The sequence below is a fragment of the Mus pahari genome, chromosome 1 (genome assembly GCF_900095145.1).
Source record: "Mus pahari chromosome 1, PAHARI_EIJ_v1.1, whole genome shotgun sequence".
NCBI classification, from domain to species: domain Eukaryota; kingdom Metazoa; phylum Chordata; class Mammalia; order Rodentia; family Muridae; genus Mus; species Mus pahari.
Window position 1 is genome coordinate 117,084,657 of NC_034590.1, and position 16,932 is coordinate 117,101,588.

General features: G+C 54.8%; 2 protein-coding genes across 2 annotated transcripts in view; both read left to right on the plus strand.

The window, feature by feature from the left end:
- Window positions 1–32: 32 nt before the first annotated feature.
- On the plus strand, window positions 33–14,223 carry Map3k11 (mitogen-activated protein kinase kinase kinase 11). Its single transcript, XM_021205713.2, has 12 exons — window positions 33–291; window positions 501–536; window positions 713–2,015; window positions 6,051–6,231; window positions 6,388–6,536; window positions 6,629–6,804; window positions 6,904–7,147; window positions 7,595–7,708; window positions 8,252–8,387; window positions 8,466–8,557; window positions 11,798–12,178; window positions 13,361–14,223. The coding sequence occupies exons 3-12, from the start codon at window positions 1,274–1,276 to the stop codon at window positions 13,696–13,698; spliced, it is 2,553 nt and encodes an 850-aa protein (XP_021061372.1). The 5' UTR covers window positions 33–291; window positions 501–536; window positions 713–1,273; the 3' UTR covers window positions 13,699–14,223.
- A 1,517-nt stretch (window positions 14,224–15,740) lies between these two features.
- Window positions 15,741–16,932, plus strand: part of Kcnk7 (potassium two pore domain channel subfamily K member 7) — a 2,853-nt gene continuing 1,661 nt past the window's right edge. Inside the window, exon 1 of the mRNA XM_021219808.1 lies at window positions 15,741–16,168. Within this exon, the coding sequence (XP_021075467.1) occupies window positions 15,850–16,168 (319 nt within the window). The 5' untranslated portion in view covers window positions 15,741–15,849. The remainder of the gene's footprint in view (window positions 16,169–16,932) is intronic.

Here is a 16,932-nt window from a genome sequence, read left to right on the forward strand (position 1 = left end):
TCTCCTAGCGCGAGACCGTAAATCACGGTCGTCGCTTGGCTTCCGTCTCTACTTCCGGGTCAGAGCTTAGCCGAAGCAGAGAGGGATCCTGATCAGGCCTGAGTAGTCGAACAGGATGACATAGGCTTTCTTAAAGTGACAGACACAGGACAAGTGATGAACTAACGAAGAGGTTGTTGAAGGCCCTTTAACTTTGAATCTAATCCCGGGCAAAGTTCTGAACGACAGTTTCAGGTTTTTGCCTCTCGGGTGAAAGGAAGATAATTTTAAATGGTTCCAAGAGCTTCAAGTGTAAGCCAATTTTGAAGTCCCAAACTTTTCTATTCACGCCCCCCCCCCAGCACTGAAAAGCAGGGTATCTTGTTATATATATGAAAAGATCGAATCTTAAAAGAGTTCTGCAACTTCGTGGCCAAGACCAGATTTGGGTTTTGAGCCAATCACAAGGGTGATTTGGCTGATGAGAATTCAGACACAAGGATTCTTCTCTGTCTTTGCAGAGATCCACTTCGACCCTGAGCAGCGGAGCACCTAACGTAAGACTTAGAGCTGTGACGGTGTGTTTGGGGGCGGGGGAGGCGGGAGGAACTACCTTGCCCGCCTTTTACCTCTCTCGGCCAACCTCCCCGGGAACTCCCGTGCACAGCTGCCGGGAGCCTCGGGGAGGGGAGCGGTGCAACCCGCCCACGTCATCTGATGCTGTTTCCTGCAGGAGGGAGAAGAGCGGAAAAAAAGTGAAACTCCACCCTCCACCTCTGCCTCCCGCCCCCGGGGCCAAAGTACAAAGGGAGGAGGAAGAAGGGAACGGGGTCGGAGCTGTCGGGGCCAAAGGCACTAGCCCGAGAAGAGGTAGCTTCGGCTCAATTGGGGACTTTCTCTTACCTCTTGTGCCTGGAGACAACAACCAGAGTCCGGGCGCTGACCCTGGCAGGCCCCACCTTACAGTAGGCGGGCGCTGGAGCCAGGTTCCCAGGACTACTTCGGGACTGAGGGACTCTCTGCCGCTCCAATTCAGCCATGGTGAGGCGCCGGAGGCCAGTGGGCCCCACCCCTCCAGCCTGACCACACTGCCCTTGGTGCTCTCCTCCAGAAGCCCGAGATGCGGGGGGCCGGGAGGCGACACTCCTGGCTCCCCAGAGAGGCGTGGGTCTGGGGCTGAGGGCCAGGGCCCGGATGCCCAGGTTCCGGCACTAGGGCCTCACAAGCCAGCGGGGGTGGATACCACGGGCACCCGAAGAAGGTCCCCCACACATTCCAACGCCGGCTCCCTGCCATGGAGCCCTTGAAGAACCTCTTCCTCAAGAGCCCGCTGGGGTCATGGAACGGCAGTGGCAGTGGGGGCGGCGGGGGTACCGGTGGAGTCCGGCCTGAGGGGTCTCCGAAGGCAACAGCAGCTTATGCCAATCCCGTCTGGACAGCCCTGTTCGACTATGAGCCCAATGGGCAGGACGAACTAGCCCTGAGGAAGGGCGACCGTGTGGAGGTGCTGTCCAGGGATGCTGCCATCTCGGGAGACGAGGGCTGGTGGGCGGGCCAGGTGGGTGGCCAGGTGGGCATTTTTCCATCCAACTATGTATCTCGGGGTGGAGGCCCACCTCCCTGTGAGGTGGCCAGCTTCCAGGAGCTGCGACTGGAGGAGGTGATCGGCATCGGTGGCTTCGGCAAGGTCTACCGTGGCAGCTGGCGAGGGGAGCTGGTGGCCGTGAAGGCAGCCCGACAGGACCCTGATGAGGACATCAGTGTAACAGCTGAGAGTGTTCGACAGGAGGCCCGGCTTTTTGCCATGCTGGCCCATCCCAACATCATCGCCCTCAAAGCTGTGTGCCTGGAGGAGCCAAACCTATGCCTGGTGATGGAGTATGCAGCTGGCGGGCCTCTTAGCCGGGCCTTGGCTGGTCGGCGTGTGCCCCCCCATGTGCTGGTCAACTGGGCCGTACAGATTGCCCGAGGGATGCACTACCTGCACTGTGAGGCTCTAGTGCCTGTGATACACCGAGACCTGAAGTCCAACAACAGTGAGTTTCAAGGGGTGAAGCAGGGGAATGGGGAGGCTCAGCCAAGGCCCAGGCGCACTCATCTCCTATCTCCGCTAAGCCTAGTTAGGGAGATGCTCGAGTCACTAGCTCCTTCCTGAGAGCAGTATTAGATGTCCAGGGAATACCCGTGGCCCATCAGTGACCCCAAAACAGGAATCCCAGGAACCTGGCAGAGTTCTGCCTCTGTCCTAGAAGTTCCAGTCTTCAGCTGAAGTTTCGACAAGTTTTCAAAACTGACCTCTCTCAGGTGGCCCTTCACACCCTGCTTTACCATGGTCACCACCTCAGGGAAGTCTTCTGGAAGCTGCTCCTCCAGTCTTCCCCTTCCCTGAGAGTTATAAACGCGGTGCTGCTGCCCTCCCATAGGCAGCTCCTTCAGGACAGAGATCTCCGAAGGGAAGACCCTCCTCCCTGCTCAGAGACCAAGGCTGTGCCATCCCACTCTTTCCTGCCTACATGTTCTCCAGCCAATTACTTCACCTCAGAACCTCAGTTTCAGCCTCCCTAGAATGGGAACAATGAGGCTAGAGCAGCTTAAGGACCTTCAGAAGCCCTGACCAGGATGCCCAGCCAGGAACGCAAATATGAAGGGAGACTCCATCTCTCACTATCTCAGATTCCCATTCACTGCCTGTTATAGGCCCAGGAAAAATTGGTGACAGGTTCAGACAGCTTCCTGAAGTGGGCAGGCTTCAAGCCAGTCCTAAACAGGCAGCACTTAGTGAAGTACTTGGTTGGGTGGGTGTCTGGGCAGGGCCTGACCACAGTGCAGGCTCAGAGGCAGAGGCCAGCAATGTGGAGACAGCGGCACTGGGTCTGCTGGAGCAGAGGGCACGGGCTGGAAACAGTAGGAAGTGTAGTGGAAGTGGTCCTGCACGACAGACGAGTGCAGAGATTCTTAGGGACCTCAGTGGACATTCTGAGCCTCTTGGCCTCGGCTACTGTAAAACGGGCTAGAGGAAAGCAGCAGCAGAACCAGAGAGCACCCCCTATCATCTAAGAGCAGAATGGGTGGGCCGAGGCATATAGGGACCCCCACACATGCTCTGTCCATTAGTCTGAGGGGGATTCCCCGAAGGCCCAGGGGGTGGGGGCTCCTCTCTTCTGTTTTTCCTCCGTTCTCCTTCCAGAAAAAAATGTAACAATAGTCCAGGCCCCTGCTCCCCACCCTCCACACCGCTTCCTGTGTTTCCTGCTGCCCCTGGGCTGGCTTCCTGCCCCAGCTCCAGCTCTGTTCCCTCCCTGGCCCAGCTGCCTGCAAGGGAGGAAAGAGCTGGGGGTGGAGGGGTTTCGGGAGAGGAAGGAGCCAGGGATTGTCCCCTTCCAGGCCCTAGTTCCCGTTTCCCTCTCAGAGTCTGGGTGTTGGTAAAGGGCAGGCGAGGTGCCCTTAGCCTCTGAGCCTGACATCCCACCTCACAGGCCCAGTCCTAGGCCCGAGTTGCTGTCTGTGGGATTGGGCTGGGGGGAGTCCCTGGGCTTGGGGGGGGGGGATCAGGCAGGAAACAATGGCATGATTTTCCTGGACAATGGGGGCCTTGTGAGGAGGCCTGGCCGGGAGAGAAGGGGGAATTCTCTAGGCCCACGAGTCACAGGACTGACCAGCCGGCCCGGCCTGGACCTGACCTCCCCCAATTTGCCCCCAAAGAATACCCCCCCTAAGTTGGCCCAGGCCTAGAAAGGAGAAGTAGAGACCATGAAAGGAAAGCGGAAGAGGTGTGAGCTGGCCAGGCTACTCCCTAGCCTGACAAAGGCCAGGAGGGGGTGAGGGGACAGTAAGGAGATGACCAGGAAGCTTTGAGCTCTGCAGCCTCTCTGGGTGGCCCCTGACCTCCCATGGCCAAGGTCTCCATCGAGCATCACAACAATAACTTAGGACCCAGGCAGGATGCAAAACAAGCTGGAGGAGAAGCTGAGGATGCAGAGGTGAGGTGCCTGACAAAACCCAGAGTGGAGATGGAGGTAGCAGAATGGCTGCAGATAGAGGCCTGAGACACCAAGTGCCGCCTCTTACCAGAATTCAGATTCCACAACCAGAAAAGGGGCAGGTTGGCTCCCTGGCTAAGAACGCAATGCAGTGTGCTCTGCCTGTCTGTGGGCACCCATGTGTGCTAGAGGCAGGAACAAGTCCTCAGTGGAGGGTGGGTCCTGGCTCCAGAGAGAACCTGTGCTCTCTCCCATCCTGCCCCAGCCTGTTGTGGTTCTTCCTGAAATGAGCTTGCACAGGCCTAACAACGGGTCCCTGCTGCCTTTGGCAGGCTGACCTGGGGCTGGAGGGCAGAAGTTAGGATTAAGGGTGGAGAGCGAGAGTGGGCTCTGACAGACGTGCGCACAGGATCTCTACACCGAAAGACATTGAGTTCTGCCACATGTCAGGCCCAGGCTAAAGGCTTTTAGATGTCTGAACTGGGCTAAGACTCCTAGACAACCTGTGAGGTACGTTTGCCTTATCTGAGCCAGACTCACTCCCAGTGCAGAAGAGGAGCGGGAGGAGGCAACACCATTCTCTGAACTAGGAGAAACTGGAAGGAAGTCTGCCAGGAGTGGGGCCAGAGAAGAGCCACGCAGGCATGTTGACAGTGGGTAGATCGCCTCACTGCTGTCATGCCATGTAAGAGGGGGCGGGAGCCTAGAGTAGATGGGGGCAGCCCAGAGGTGGCAGAGTCTGAGCTCGAAGAGCACCAGGACTGAGGGGGTGCAGAGGGAAACAAAGTCATGCGCTAGAGGCCCTGGGAATGCATGGCGTGGGTAGGGGTCGGGCCTTAATGCCAAATCACCCGTGAAACGGGTTCTGGCTTCAGGCCTTCAAAGATAAAACCTGGTGTGATTCCTCCTCCAAGAAGCCCTCCCTGGCTCACCTGGCCAATAGATGCCCTACCCTCTCGTCACGCTCAGTACCTATCCTGACTAATAGCCTGTAAGAGAGCCGGGGGCGTGCCTGCCACATGCTCAGAGCAGAAGGCACTGCTCACCACAGATGGGCCCTTGAGGATGGACATGGTCCCCTGCTGCTCTGCTGCTCACTTGAACTGGTTTTATCCTGGCAAGATTTTGCTAAGATGTTGTCTCTCTCACTCTGAGAGTGGTAGCCACACTTGGACCAAAGCTAAACTCCCCTGCCAAGTGTGACCAGAACCTTCACCCTCCCTCTCTCTTTACACCCAACTCTTGCTGTACAAGTCTTCTGCTGTGAGAGGCTGTGACAGTCACAGTACTGTGACCTCCCGGAGGAGATCTTTGCTCTTTAAGGCTTCCCTCCCGTTCCCTGGCCTAAGTTCGGATTCATACTCCTGCCTCAGCAAAGTGGCAAGACACTCACAGGATTCTCTTGCTCGCTTGTTCACTCTGTATGTGTGTGTGTGTGTGTGTGTGTGTGTGTGTGTGTGTGTGTGTGTGTCCGAGACAGGGATTCTCTGCATAGCCCCAGCTCTCCTGAAACTCCATTTGTAGATCAGGCTGGCCTTGAACCTTGAACTCTGAGATCCACCTGCCTCTGCCTCCTGAGTGCTGGGATTAAAGGAATGTGCCACCATGCCTACCTCAGGTTTCTCTTGAAAGCAGTGCCACCAACACTGAAAACCCACCACATTACAGTTTTTAATCCATTCAGTGTTAGGAAAAAGCTAGAGCATTAGCTCTGTAGCCCTAGGCTGAATAGATTCTCTGTTTGCTGTGACCTTGATCATGTCACTTCTATTTCCTCACCTGTAAAATGATGATAATTCATGGTTTTGTTTGTTTCACTTGGTTTAGTTTAGTTTATCTGTTTTAGTAGAACTAACTGTAAAAATTTGGCCTCTAGTACTCAGAGAGGCAGCAACTTAGTAATCTCTTGCCAGTAAATGGGTGCTGTTGTCACCTGAGTAGTCAAGTCTCCGCCTACCCTGGCTGTGAATTTCTCAGGGCAGCTCCTCACCAGCTCCTGTGTGTCAGTACCTGGCGGGATGACTGTCAGATGCGCCTGCTCCGCGCTCTTCTCCTTTCCACCCCCACAACCCTGCCCCGCTTGTTCCCCAGTTCTGCTGCTGCAGCCCATCGAGGGTGATGACATGGAGCACAAGACCCTAAAGATTACTGACTTTGGCCTCGCCCGAGAGTGGCACAAAACCACCCAGATGAGTGCTGCGGGCACCTACGCTTGGATGGCTCCCGAGGTTATCAAGGCCTCTACCTTCTCCAAGGGCAGCGATGTCTGGAGGTACAGCCTGAGTTGGGACCGGAGAGTGTGGGGCTACCGAGGGTAAGAAGGGCTGCTTAAGGCCAGGGGTGGTCAGTCAGGCTGAAGCCAGGACCCCAAACCATTTAATCCCTCCTTGCTTTGAGGTGACCATCCAAGTCTCTGTCCCCCCTACAGCTTTGGGGTGCTGCTGTGGGAACTGCTGACGGGCGAGGTGCCCTACCGTGGCATCGACTGTCTTGCCGTAGCCTATGGTGTGGCTGTAAACAAGTTAACGTTACCCATCCCATCCACCTGCCCTGAGCCCTTTGCACAACTCATGGCTGGTAAGAAGATGGGGCTGGGGAGGTGAGGGGCAGAACTCCTGGGCCTAGACACAAATACAAATGCTCACAGACCTCTTACCCTGCCCCATTAGACTGCTGGGCACAGGACCCTCACCGCAGGCCCGACTTCGCCTCCATCCTGCAGCAGTTGGAAGCTCTAGAAGCGCAGGTGCTGCGGGAGATGCCACGGGACTCCTTCCATTCTATGCAGGAAGGCTGGAAACGCGAGATCCAGGGCCTCTTTGATGAGCTGCGGGCCAAGGAAAAGGTGAGAAGAATGGGGGATACAAGGTGGGGTAGAGAATAAGGTGGGAGGTCTGGGTCAATGCCTAGCAAAATCCACTTCCTTCACTCTTCCCGAGCATAGGAACTACTGAGCCGCGAGGAAGAACTGACACGCGCAGCACGCGAGCAGCGGTCGCAGGCAGAGCAGCTGCGGCGGCGCGAGCACCTGCTGGCGCAGTGGGAGCTGGAGGTGTTCGAGCGCGAGTTGACGCTGCTGCTGCAGCAGGTGGACCGAGAACGGCCGCACGTGCGCCGCCGCCGCGGCACCTTCAAGCGGAGCAAGCTCCGAGCAAGGGATGGTGGAGAACGCATCAGCATGCCCCTGGGTAAGGGGCGGGGCTCCGGGACGCCTCTCTGCCATTGGCTGTTGGCGCCAGGGTGTGTGCTCACGCTTGAGTTCTGGTTTAGCCTTTTTGTGCCTTAACCAGCTGGAATAAGAAGGGGCTTATTTGGAGGTTGGGATTTTCTTTTCTGTCTCTGGGCGGGTCCTGACAGGGAATTTGCATGTCGGGCTGCCAGTAGTGCACAGGAGAGTTCTGAGGACAAGAGGGTGGGGCCGGCCCGCCTACACAGTGAACTTATTTCTCTACCTGATTGTGCTGGTGATGGGTGCCAACCACTTGGCTCTCTACTGAATGCCTCGAGACAGGAATGTATGAAGCACCCCCGACCACATAGCTATTGTTGCCACTGTGGAAGAGGCCTGGGAGCCTCCTAAGGGCCCCTGCGGTTTTGAGTGTGTCCTTAAAAACCTTTCCTTTCCCAAATCCCAGACTTCAAACACCGCATCACTGTGCAAGCCTCTCCTGGCCTTGATCGGAGGAGAAACGTGTTCGAGGTTGGGGCTGGGGACTCGCCCACCTTCCCTAGATTCCGAGCCATCCAATGTAAGAAACTTGGCCAGCCTTGCCTTCCCCACAACCCTAAACTTGCCCTGATGTCTAGAGATGGACCGGCCTTTCTCACCGTACCCCGTTACTCCCTGTCTCCTCACTATACTGTTCCCAGGCCTCCCTCCCCTTTCTCTAGACTTTTACCTTTAAGTTCCCTCCAAAAACTACCCCCCTCAAGTAATTGTATCATATCACGCTTTGCGGGTGGGGTCATTTCTTTGTAGCCTTGGCCAGCTTGGAACTCAGAGATCTACCTAAGTGCTAGGATTAAAGGCCTGTGCCACTGCACTTGGCCATATATTCCTTATTTTCCTGAATGCTTTGCAAATATTAACTCAATAATTCTAGTGCATTACTAGTCGGTGAGAAATGCAAAAAGAATAATTTGCCACATGGCCAGTAAGTGGCAGAGCACAAATTCAGACATTCTCATTGCTAGCCCAGGACCTAGTCCCACCTAAGCCCAGCCCACCCATCCGTCCCAGTTGTTAGGACATAGGATAAGGATGGACTCTGACCTGTGGTGTTCCCTTACAGTGGAACCTGCAGAATCAGGCCAGACTTGGGGTCGCCAGTCCCCCAGACGTCTTGAAGATTCAAGCAATGGAGAGAGGCGTGCTTGCTGGGCCTGGGGTCCCAGCTCCCCCAAGCCTGGGGAGGCCCAGAATGGCAGGTAAGTGCCTCAGTCTCCCACACCCCTGGCCTTCTACTCTTTAGAGCCCTAAGACTCACAAGCATGCTCCCTTCTCAGGAGACGGTCCCGCATGGACGAAGCCACGTGGTACCTAGATTCAGACGACTCATCCCCATTAGGGTCCCCTTCTACTCCCCCAGCACTCAATGGTGAGTAAGGAGCTCGTCAGATCTTGCTGAGTTCTTCTCGGGGCACAATGGCAGACTCTGAGGCAGTGCGCAGAGATGCCTTAAGGACTCAAGACCAGGAAACTAAAGCTGAGGCTGCGCAGAACCAGACGGAGAGCCCAGGTCCCCAGGTCTGGCCTCCAGGTCCACAGAAGTAGCCTTACCTGAGGCCTTAGAGCTTCTGGAGACCGGCCCTCCTGTTGAGGATTTTTAGGACCCTGTGCAGCACTGTACCCTCAAGAGGCTCTAGAAAGGACAAGAAACGGAATGATTTCTTCCATTGGTATCCAGAAAAGGAGAGGGGGGCCATGCTAATGGCTCCCACGGTGCTTTTCACAGTCCCTTCTGGAGAGCCCATGGCTAGCAGAGAGGATAAGGAGACAGGAATAGACTCATCTGCATCTAGGGGTGCTCAGGACTGTTCTGTTCTCTGTGGTGATAACAGCCTCACCGGGAGGGAGGGAGGAGCCATTATTCTCCCCAGTTTAGTTATAGAAGGTGAGGCTAAGAGGGAAGTAAGCTACCTCAGATTCCCCCACCACCATCACCCCCGAAGGACTCAAGCCAGAGAAGCCGTGCCTGCCCCAGTCTCAGTCTGGGAAAGCTTTCCTTCCACACAAACTACTCAGGTAGCTAAGTGGGGCTCCACCACCAGAAGGATGAGGGCTCGGCTCAGCTCCGCACCGCCCAGTCTCCACAGAGTCAAGAAGGTTGTGGTTTGTCTGGGGAACCCTAGACCAACCTAGAGCATCCTTAGGGGTCCCAGCCATACCTACTGCACACAGCAGAAAGTAGACCCTAGACCTAACCTGTCAGTCACGACACCTTTAGGAGTGGAGCCACCCTTTCACAGGAATCCCCTCAGACCATTGGAAAACAGATATTTACATTATGGTTGTGGGTCACCACAACATGAGGAATTATATATTAAAGTGTCACAGTGTTGAGGACCACTGCCCTAGACCCTACTTTAGTGGCTCTTGGGCTAGAGCCCTGTTCACCAAACTGTTTAGCTGTGCCAATTCAGCCCACACACACATCCCCAACACCTCCACCTGCCTGTCTCTGTAATAGTTACAGCGAATACTTTCTCCTATCTGCTGTAGATGCCATCATTGGCTCCTTTTTACAGAGGAGAAGACTGAGGTACAGAGAGGTTAAGTGGTTCACTGTAGGGACTGGCAGAACAGAGATTTGAACTAGGGTTGAGCTGATCCAGAGGCAGGCCCTTGAGCTGCCCTCTACTAAGACTTTTTTTTTTATATAATTACTGTTTTATTTTATATGTATATATATTTTCTCTGAATGTGTGTTTGAACACTGTATGTCTGCATTGCCTGTGGAAGCCAGAAGAGGGCATCACATTCCCTGAAACTGAAATTACAGATGCCTGTGAGCCACCCCATGGGTGCCAGGAACTGAACCCAGGTCCTCTGGAAGAGCAGCCAGTATTCTTAACCACTGAGCCATCTCTCCAGCTCCCATGTGTTCTGCTCCAGCAGTTGTAGCCCACAATTGGCTGTTGTATGAAGGCTGAACTGAAAACTGGAAGACCAAGGGGATCGATTGCATTTGTTCTTGAATGGACCAGATCAGGAGGACCAAAGGAGAATTCGAGGGCCTGGAAACCCAGTCCTTGACCATGTCCTGCCAGGCCTTCTGGCCATGGCTTCCCTGAGGTCCCAGAAGAGACACAAGACTTAGATCCCATACCTTTCCAGCTGGTCCCTCATCTTGAGACGGTACTACCAGCCCAGCCTAGTTGCTGACCAAGCTTGTGGTTCCCTAGCCCAAGCCTGTACTCTTGCTGCCATCGGGGTCTGTGACCTCAGCCTTCCATATACCCATAGTCAGGAAGCTGGCTGAGTCAAGGAATGGGGACTCACAGAGGGTGCATAGGACACTACTAAGGCTTGCTTACCCTATCCCTAGGTAGAGGTTCTGGCCCTTGGGAACCTGATCACTGTGACTTGCTCTTAGGCAGCCCGCAGTCAGCCTGCACTGACAGGAAATTGCCTAATGGGTGTTGCTGGAAGCCGCTCAATAACCCAAAGCACTTTGGAAGCAAGCTTGCTTCATCTCCTGGTCAAGCCTCTCATACTAGCACATCTCTTCAGTAGCAGGGTCAATAACTCAGACATCCAGGGAGCTTAGAAGCAACCTTAAATTCTAGGCAAGTTACCTTGGACAAGTCATGTAACTTTAGGGACCTTAGAACTCCAGGGCCGGGCGTGGTGGCGCATGCCTTTAATCCCAGCACTCGGGAGGCAGAGGCAGGCGGATTTCTGAGTTCGAGGCCAGCCTGGTCTACAGAGTGAGTTCCAGGTCAGCCAGGGCTATACAGAGAAACCCTGTCTTGAAAAACCAAAAAAAAAAAAAAGAACTCCAGGAACTGCCATTCACCCTATTGGGTTCCAGTCTCCACTCTCCCTGTTTTCTGTCATTTTTCTCTTGCTTATTTTAATATTTTTAGATTCTTTTTTACATTTTTATTATTAATTTGTTCCAGGGGATCCATACCCTCTTCTGACCTCTGTAAGCACCAGGCATGTATGATAGTATGCAGACACACATGTAGGTAAAAATATTCATACAAATAAATTTTTTTTTTAAAAAAAAAGAGGGTTCCCTGAGCCAACAGAACTCCAAGCTAAATCCTGCTCACAGCAGAAGCTCACATTCCCCAGCCTTCTGTGTCTTTCCCCAGTCAACCCAGAACTCCAGACTGGCCAGCTGGGAGCCTGGCACAAGGAAGGGAAGGGCAGAAGGGATTAGAGCAGGGAGGACTTTGAAACTATGCAGTGAAGGACTTTCAGGACAGCTGACTGGAGGTACAGAAGAGAGCACCTAAGAGTGTCAGCTGAAGGCCCAGTGACCCTTCCAGACCTCTCTTACATAGGACCACAAACGAGCCTGGTAAGGAAGGGGTCTCTTGCAAGAAGTTACAGCTACTCTGATGAGATGAGCTGTTCAGCTTGGAGGATTGTCTCCTACATCAGCAACTCCCAGGCATTGCTCCCGACATTGCCCCTGCCCAAGACAACTGTTCGGCAGGATGTGTGTGATGGAAAGGTTCAGCAGACCAGGAAGGGCTGCTTTACAGATAGAGCTGAGGAAGCTGCCCTTGGGAAGCACAGCTTGGTTCTTGTTCTAAAGCCATGCAGGATGCTCTCCTGGCAGACATGCTAGCCTCACTCTAACCTGTGTCACTGATACTCATAGGTAATCCTCCAAGGCCTAGCCCCGAGCCAGAGGAGCCACGGAGGTCCGGGCCCACAGAGCGAAGCAATAGCTCTGGGACGCCTAAACTGATCCAACGTGCGTTGCTACGGGGGACTGCTCTGCTGGCTTCCCTAGGCCTTGGCCGAGACCTGCAGCCTCCAGGAGGCCTGAGCCGTGAACGCGGGGAGTCCCCGACAGCACCATCCCCTGCACAGATGCCCTCGCCCTGCCCGCCTGAGCTGCCCTCCACCCCGCTCATCCGCCTCTCACAAACAACACCTGATGCCCGTGGCCCACCCACCCCTGGACCCTTATTGCTAGACCTAGGTGTTCCCTCTGGTCAGCCATCAGCCAAGAGCCCTCGGCGGGAAGAGACACGTGGTGAGTGACCCAAAGACTGATGGGGAGATAGAGGCCATCAGAGAAGGGAGGAATGGCAGGGAACTCAGGACCACAGTCAGAGAAGGGAAGAATGGCAGGGAACTCAGGACCACAGTCAGAGAAGGGAGGAATGGCAGGGAACTCAGGAGCACAGTCAGAAGGGAGGAATGGCAGGGAACTCAGGAGCACAGTCAGAAGGGAGGAATGGCAGGGAATTCAGGACCACAGTCAGAAGGGAGGAATGACAGGGAACTCAGGACCACAGTCAGAAGGGAGGAATGGCAGGGAACTCAGGACCACAGTCGGAGAAGGGAGGAATGACAGGGAATTCAGGACCACAGTCAGAGAAGGGAGGAATGGCAGGGAACTCAGGACCACAGTCAGAAGGGAGGGATGGCAGGGAATTCAGGACCACAGTCAGGTGCTTGGTACCCAAACCAGGTCCTTAGGCTCTGTGGCTGTTGGTAGAGCTCTAGGTTCAGCTGTGAAATACAGAAATCTCCCTAATGGTGAGAGACTCCTATTGATTGGTTGGGCCAGGTACTGTAACCATTCTATATAGAAGTTACTACATTAAATTATAATCTGTGTATGAAGTATTCTTATGCCCAGTTCTTAGATGAAGTTGTCTATTTGAAGCAAGGTCTCCCTATGTAGCCCAGGCTGGACTCAAGTCCCAGTCCTCCTGCCTCAGCATCTCAAGTTCCAGTATAACAGGCATGTTCCACCATGCCAGGCTAGATGAGGAAATTAATTTATTTGTTCATTGTAGGGCACACATGCCACAGGGCAAATATGGAGAGCTTTCAGGAGTTGGTCCTTCCACCACCTGGGTGCCGGAGCTTGAACTCAGGTTGTTGTCGTGACAGCCCCTGTAACTGCTGAGCTGTCTCACCTGCTTAGATGAGGAAATGTAAGGAGCACAGAGCATACAGATGCAAAGGCTTGGGGTTCTTACAGCTAGTAAGTCACCAAACCCAGATAGCTCTAAGACAGCTTGACCCTGAACCTGTGGATAAACAGATGCATCTCAGAATGTAAGGAGCCATAGAACCCACAAGGCTATGGCTACCCATAACACCCTGAAATGCTAGAAGCTCAGGCAAGAGCAGGACAGTTCCTCCAAGGGACATCTAAGAATGAGTGGGTGCCTAACCATGTACCCCGTTTATACCCCCATAGGAAGAACTGTTTCACCCCCACCAGGAATATCACGCTCTGCTCCTGGCACCCCTGGAACCCCTCGCTCACCACCGTTGGGCCTCATCAGCCGACCTCGGCCATCACCACTCCGTAGCCGTATTGACCCATGGAGCTTCGTGTCAGCTGGGCCACGGCCTTCACCCCTGCCCTCTCCACAGCCTGCACCCCGACGGGCACCGTGGACCTTATTCCCAGACTCAGATCCCTTCTGGGACTCCCCACCTGCCAACCCCTTCCGGGGAGGCTCCCAGGACTGCAGGACGCAGACCAAAGACATGGGTGCTCAGGCCCCATGGGCACCAGAAGCAGGGCCCTGAGTGGGCCAGACCACAGCCCCACGCTCCGGCTGCCTTCGAGGAGGCATAGCATACACTGGAAGAGGAGCCAGGAAGGCCTCTGTGGCTGCCTTGGTTTCCCCCAGGGACCCTGACCCTTTGGGGGTCAGGAACACTACACTGCACAGAAAGCCTTCACACTGGATGGGGGCTACACCCTACATGCCTACAAACTGTAGGGCCCCCTGACTTACCTGCCCCACTGGGGCCTGACACTGTACCTAGCTGGTTAGGAGGACCAGAGCCTGTCTCAGGGAATTGCCCCCAGGAGCGGTGCAGGGAGCTGGGAGGTCCAGGGGAAAGGGGCCGACCTCAGGTGTCACCAGCACTTTTAACCAAGTCCTGTTACTGTGGCCCCTGTCTCCAAGGCCAGGTTCCTGGACCCCCTACCCTGGAGCTTATTGGAGCTGGGGCTCTCTGGGTGCCTTTCTACTGCCCCAGCCAAGGTTGGAGCCTTGGCCTGGGGAGCCAATGAAGCCAAATAAACTTGTAAGCTGTCTCCCCAAATGTAATCTGTCACCTTTCTTGGATGTAATCTGGTGTCCTTGTCTTCATGCCCCTAGATCTCTGGGCAGATAAATAGCTGAGGCAAAGCTAGAAGGCCTTGTGCCACCCTCCTCTCCCAGGACCAAGCCCAGCAACTGGGGAGTCGCTGAGGCCCAGCCCAGCCAGCCTCTCACCATTGCCAGGCTTTGGCCACTCCACATTTTTATTCGAGCCATCTCTACCATTCAAGTGATGCTTTGCCCGGAGGTTCCCTGTTGCCGGTGGTCCCTGCCTGCCTTCTGGGCCCAGCTGCAATGTCATCTCTAGGAACCTTTCCCAGGATGTGTCGGCTCCACCCCAGGGAGATCGCTCACCTGTAGCCCTCTGGGAAAATCGGGTTTGCCCTGGGTTTGCCTCTCTTCATACCCTGGATATGGGGAAGCTCACCCACCTGGAAGCATGGTGACCTGCTCTGGTGGCCTGGACCTGGCCTTGAGGTTCCCACCCAGTCAATGCCTTAAGGCAGCGTCCTTCCATGGTTTATGAGTGAAGCCCCCCAATTTACACAAAGTAAGCCATCCCAGGTCTGTAGTCCAGGCAGAGAGGCAGGAGATGTGCAGCAAGAGCCACAACAGAAGTCAGAAGCATCAGCAAACCTGCTTACCTCATGCTCTCTCCATCGGAGTCCCACAGTGCCTCTCCCACCCTCTGCTTAGGCAACCATCTTTGGGCTACTTGCCAACAAAAGCCTGTTTCCTCAGCCCCTTCGTCATGGTTGGTCTCCGACTCCTATGACTGACCTTTTCCCCTGATGTTATCTTTAAATTTTTATTTTATTTTAGACAATCTTACTCTATTGCCCTGACTTCGAACTTGCTTTGTAGACCAGGTTAGCCTTGAACTCACAGAAATCTTGCCCTTCTGCCTCCCGAGTGCAGGGGTTGAAGTCATGTGCCATCACACTTGGCCCTATATTTTGTATAGATGGTTGTTTTGCCTGCGTGTCTTTACCACAGTGTACCTGGTGTACTTGTGCCAGGGGAAGGGTTGTCAGATACCCTGGGACTAGAGTCACTGGCAGTCGTGAGCCACCATGTAGGTGCCAGGAATCGAACCAAGGTCCTCTGGAAGAGCAGCAAATGTTCCTCACAGCAGACCATCCTTCCAGCTCCATCACTAGCTTGTCCTCTGGTTGAAATATTACTTCCTTCAAAGAGTTTTCCTGGGAAGCTTGCCCTCCCCACAGACTGCTCCCTGGTGTTTTGTCAGCAGATTTCTTGTGGGAGCAGCAGGAGAGGACAAACCTGTGTCTGTCATCATCCCTGGTGTCTGAATGAGTGACGCATATGTGACCAAGGAGGCGTGACTTTGCTTACATTCGTTCGTGTGAGGCCCTCTCCAGGCTTTTCTCACCCAGTCTTCTTCTCCACCACAGTGTCTTCCTCCGCCCACCCCCAGTGCCCGGCTGCCATGTCTTGCCTCAGAAACTGGGCATGCTGTGGCTCACCTCCCTCATTCACGTTCACTCTAGTCATCTAGCTGCCTACCCACGCAGCCCCTCCTCCTCGCCACGCCCTTCGCAGCCCCTCCCTGGTGCCACTGGTGGCTTAGCCTACTCCCTCACCTTCCCAGACTCAGTGCCATGCTATGGGGAGTCTGAAACCATGGGCCCGATACCTGCTCCTGGTTCTGGCCCACCTGCTGGCCATGGGCCTTGGGGCTGTGGTGCTTCAGGCCCTGGAGGGCCCTCCAGCTCACCACCTCCAGGCCCAGGTCCAGGCTGAGCTGGCTAGCTTCCAGGCAGAACACAGGGCCTGCTTGCCACCTGAGGCCCTGGAGGAGCTGCTAGGAGCGGTCCTGAGAGCACAGGCCCATGGAGTTTCCAGCCTGAGCAACGGCTCAGACACAAGCAACTGGGATCTGCCCTCAGCTCTGCTGTTCACTGCCAGCATCCTCACCACCACCGGTAGGCCGCCACCACCATCACCACCAAGCAAACCAGGAGGAGGACCCAAGGGCTCTGAGGTGCAAGCCCTTCCCCCACCCCAAAGCTCCAGACAAAGCCACGGCTCTATCAGGCCTGACATCACAAGTGGGGCTCCCCACTCAACACACCCCAACTGGTGCCTCCACTTAAGCTGCCAGGAGGGGTGTGGCCTCCCCAGCCCTACCCCTCAACACTCTGCATCCAGCAGAGAAACCTGGGTCACATTAGGCCTGAAGCCAGGCAGAGAATACATCTAGGTGGGATAGACCCTTGGCTAGAGCCATGCTGTAGGAAGTCTGAGATGAGGAAGTGGTGGCGATGAGCTCAGAGCCCAGTGAACAGGGTGCCGAAGTAAGTCGGGTTAGTGAAATTCCTGGCTAGGAGAACAGATGTGCACAGGGCACAGAACACGTCCCAGGCGGTTGGTTTTGTTTCGTTGTCCTGCAAATAGTCTATCTAAATACTTTTCAAAGTGAAATATGAATTTCTAACTTCCTTTCCAATTGGCTGGAGCAGGATGGAGCCTGTCTCTAGAGGACATGGCCGCTGGCCCACCCAGTCTTCACTACGCTCTTACCTCACATCTGACTCCTAGGAGCTTTGGCCTTTGTAACCCATGGACCCTGCTGATCTTGTTCTCCCAGCATGCCCCAGTCTCCTGCCTCTCCCTTTCTTGCTTCTGCTTCTCTGGATCTAAATGCTCTCTCTCTCTCTCTCTCTCTCTCTCTCTCTCTCTCTCTCTC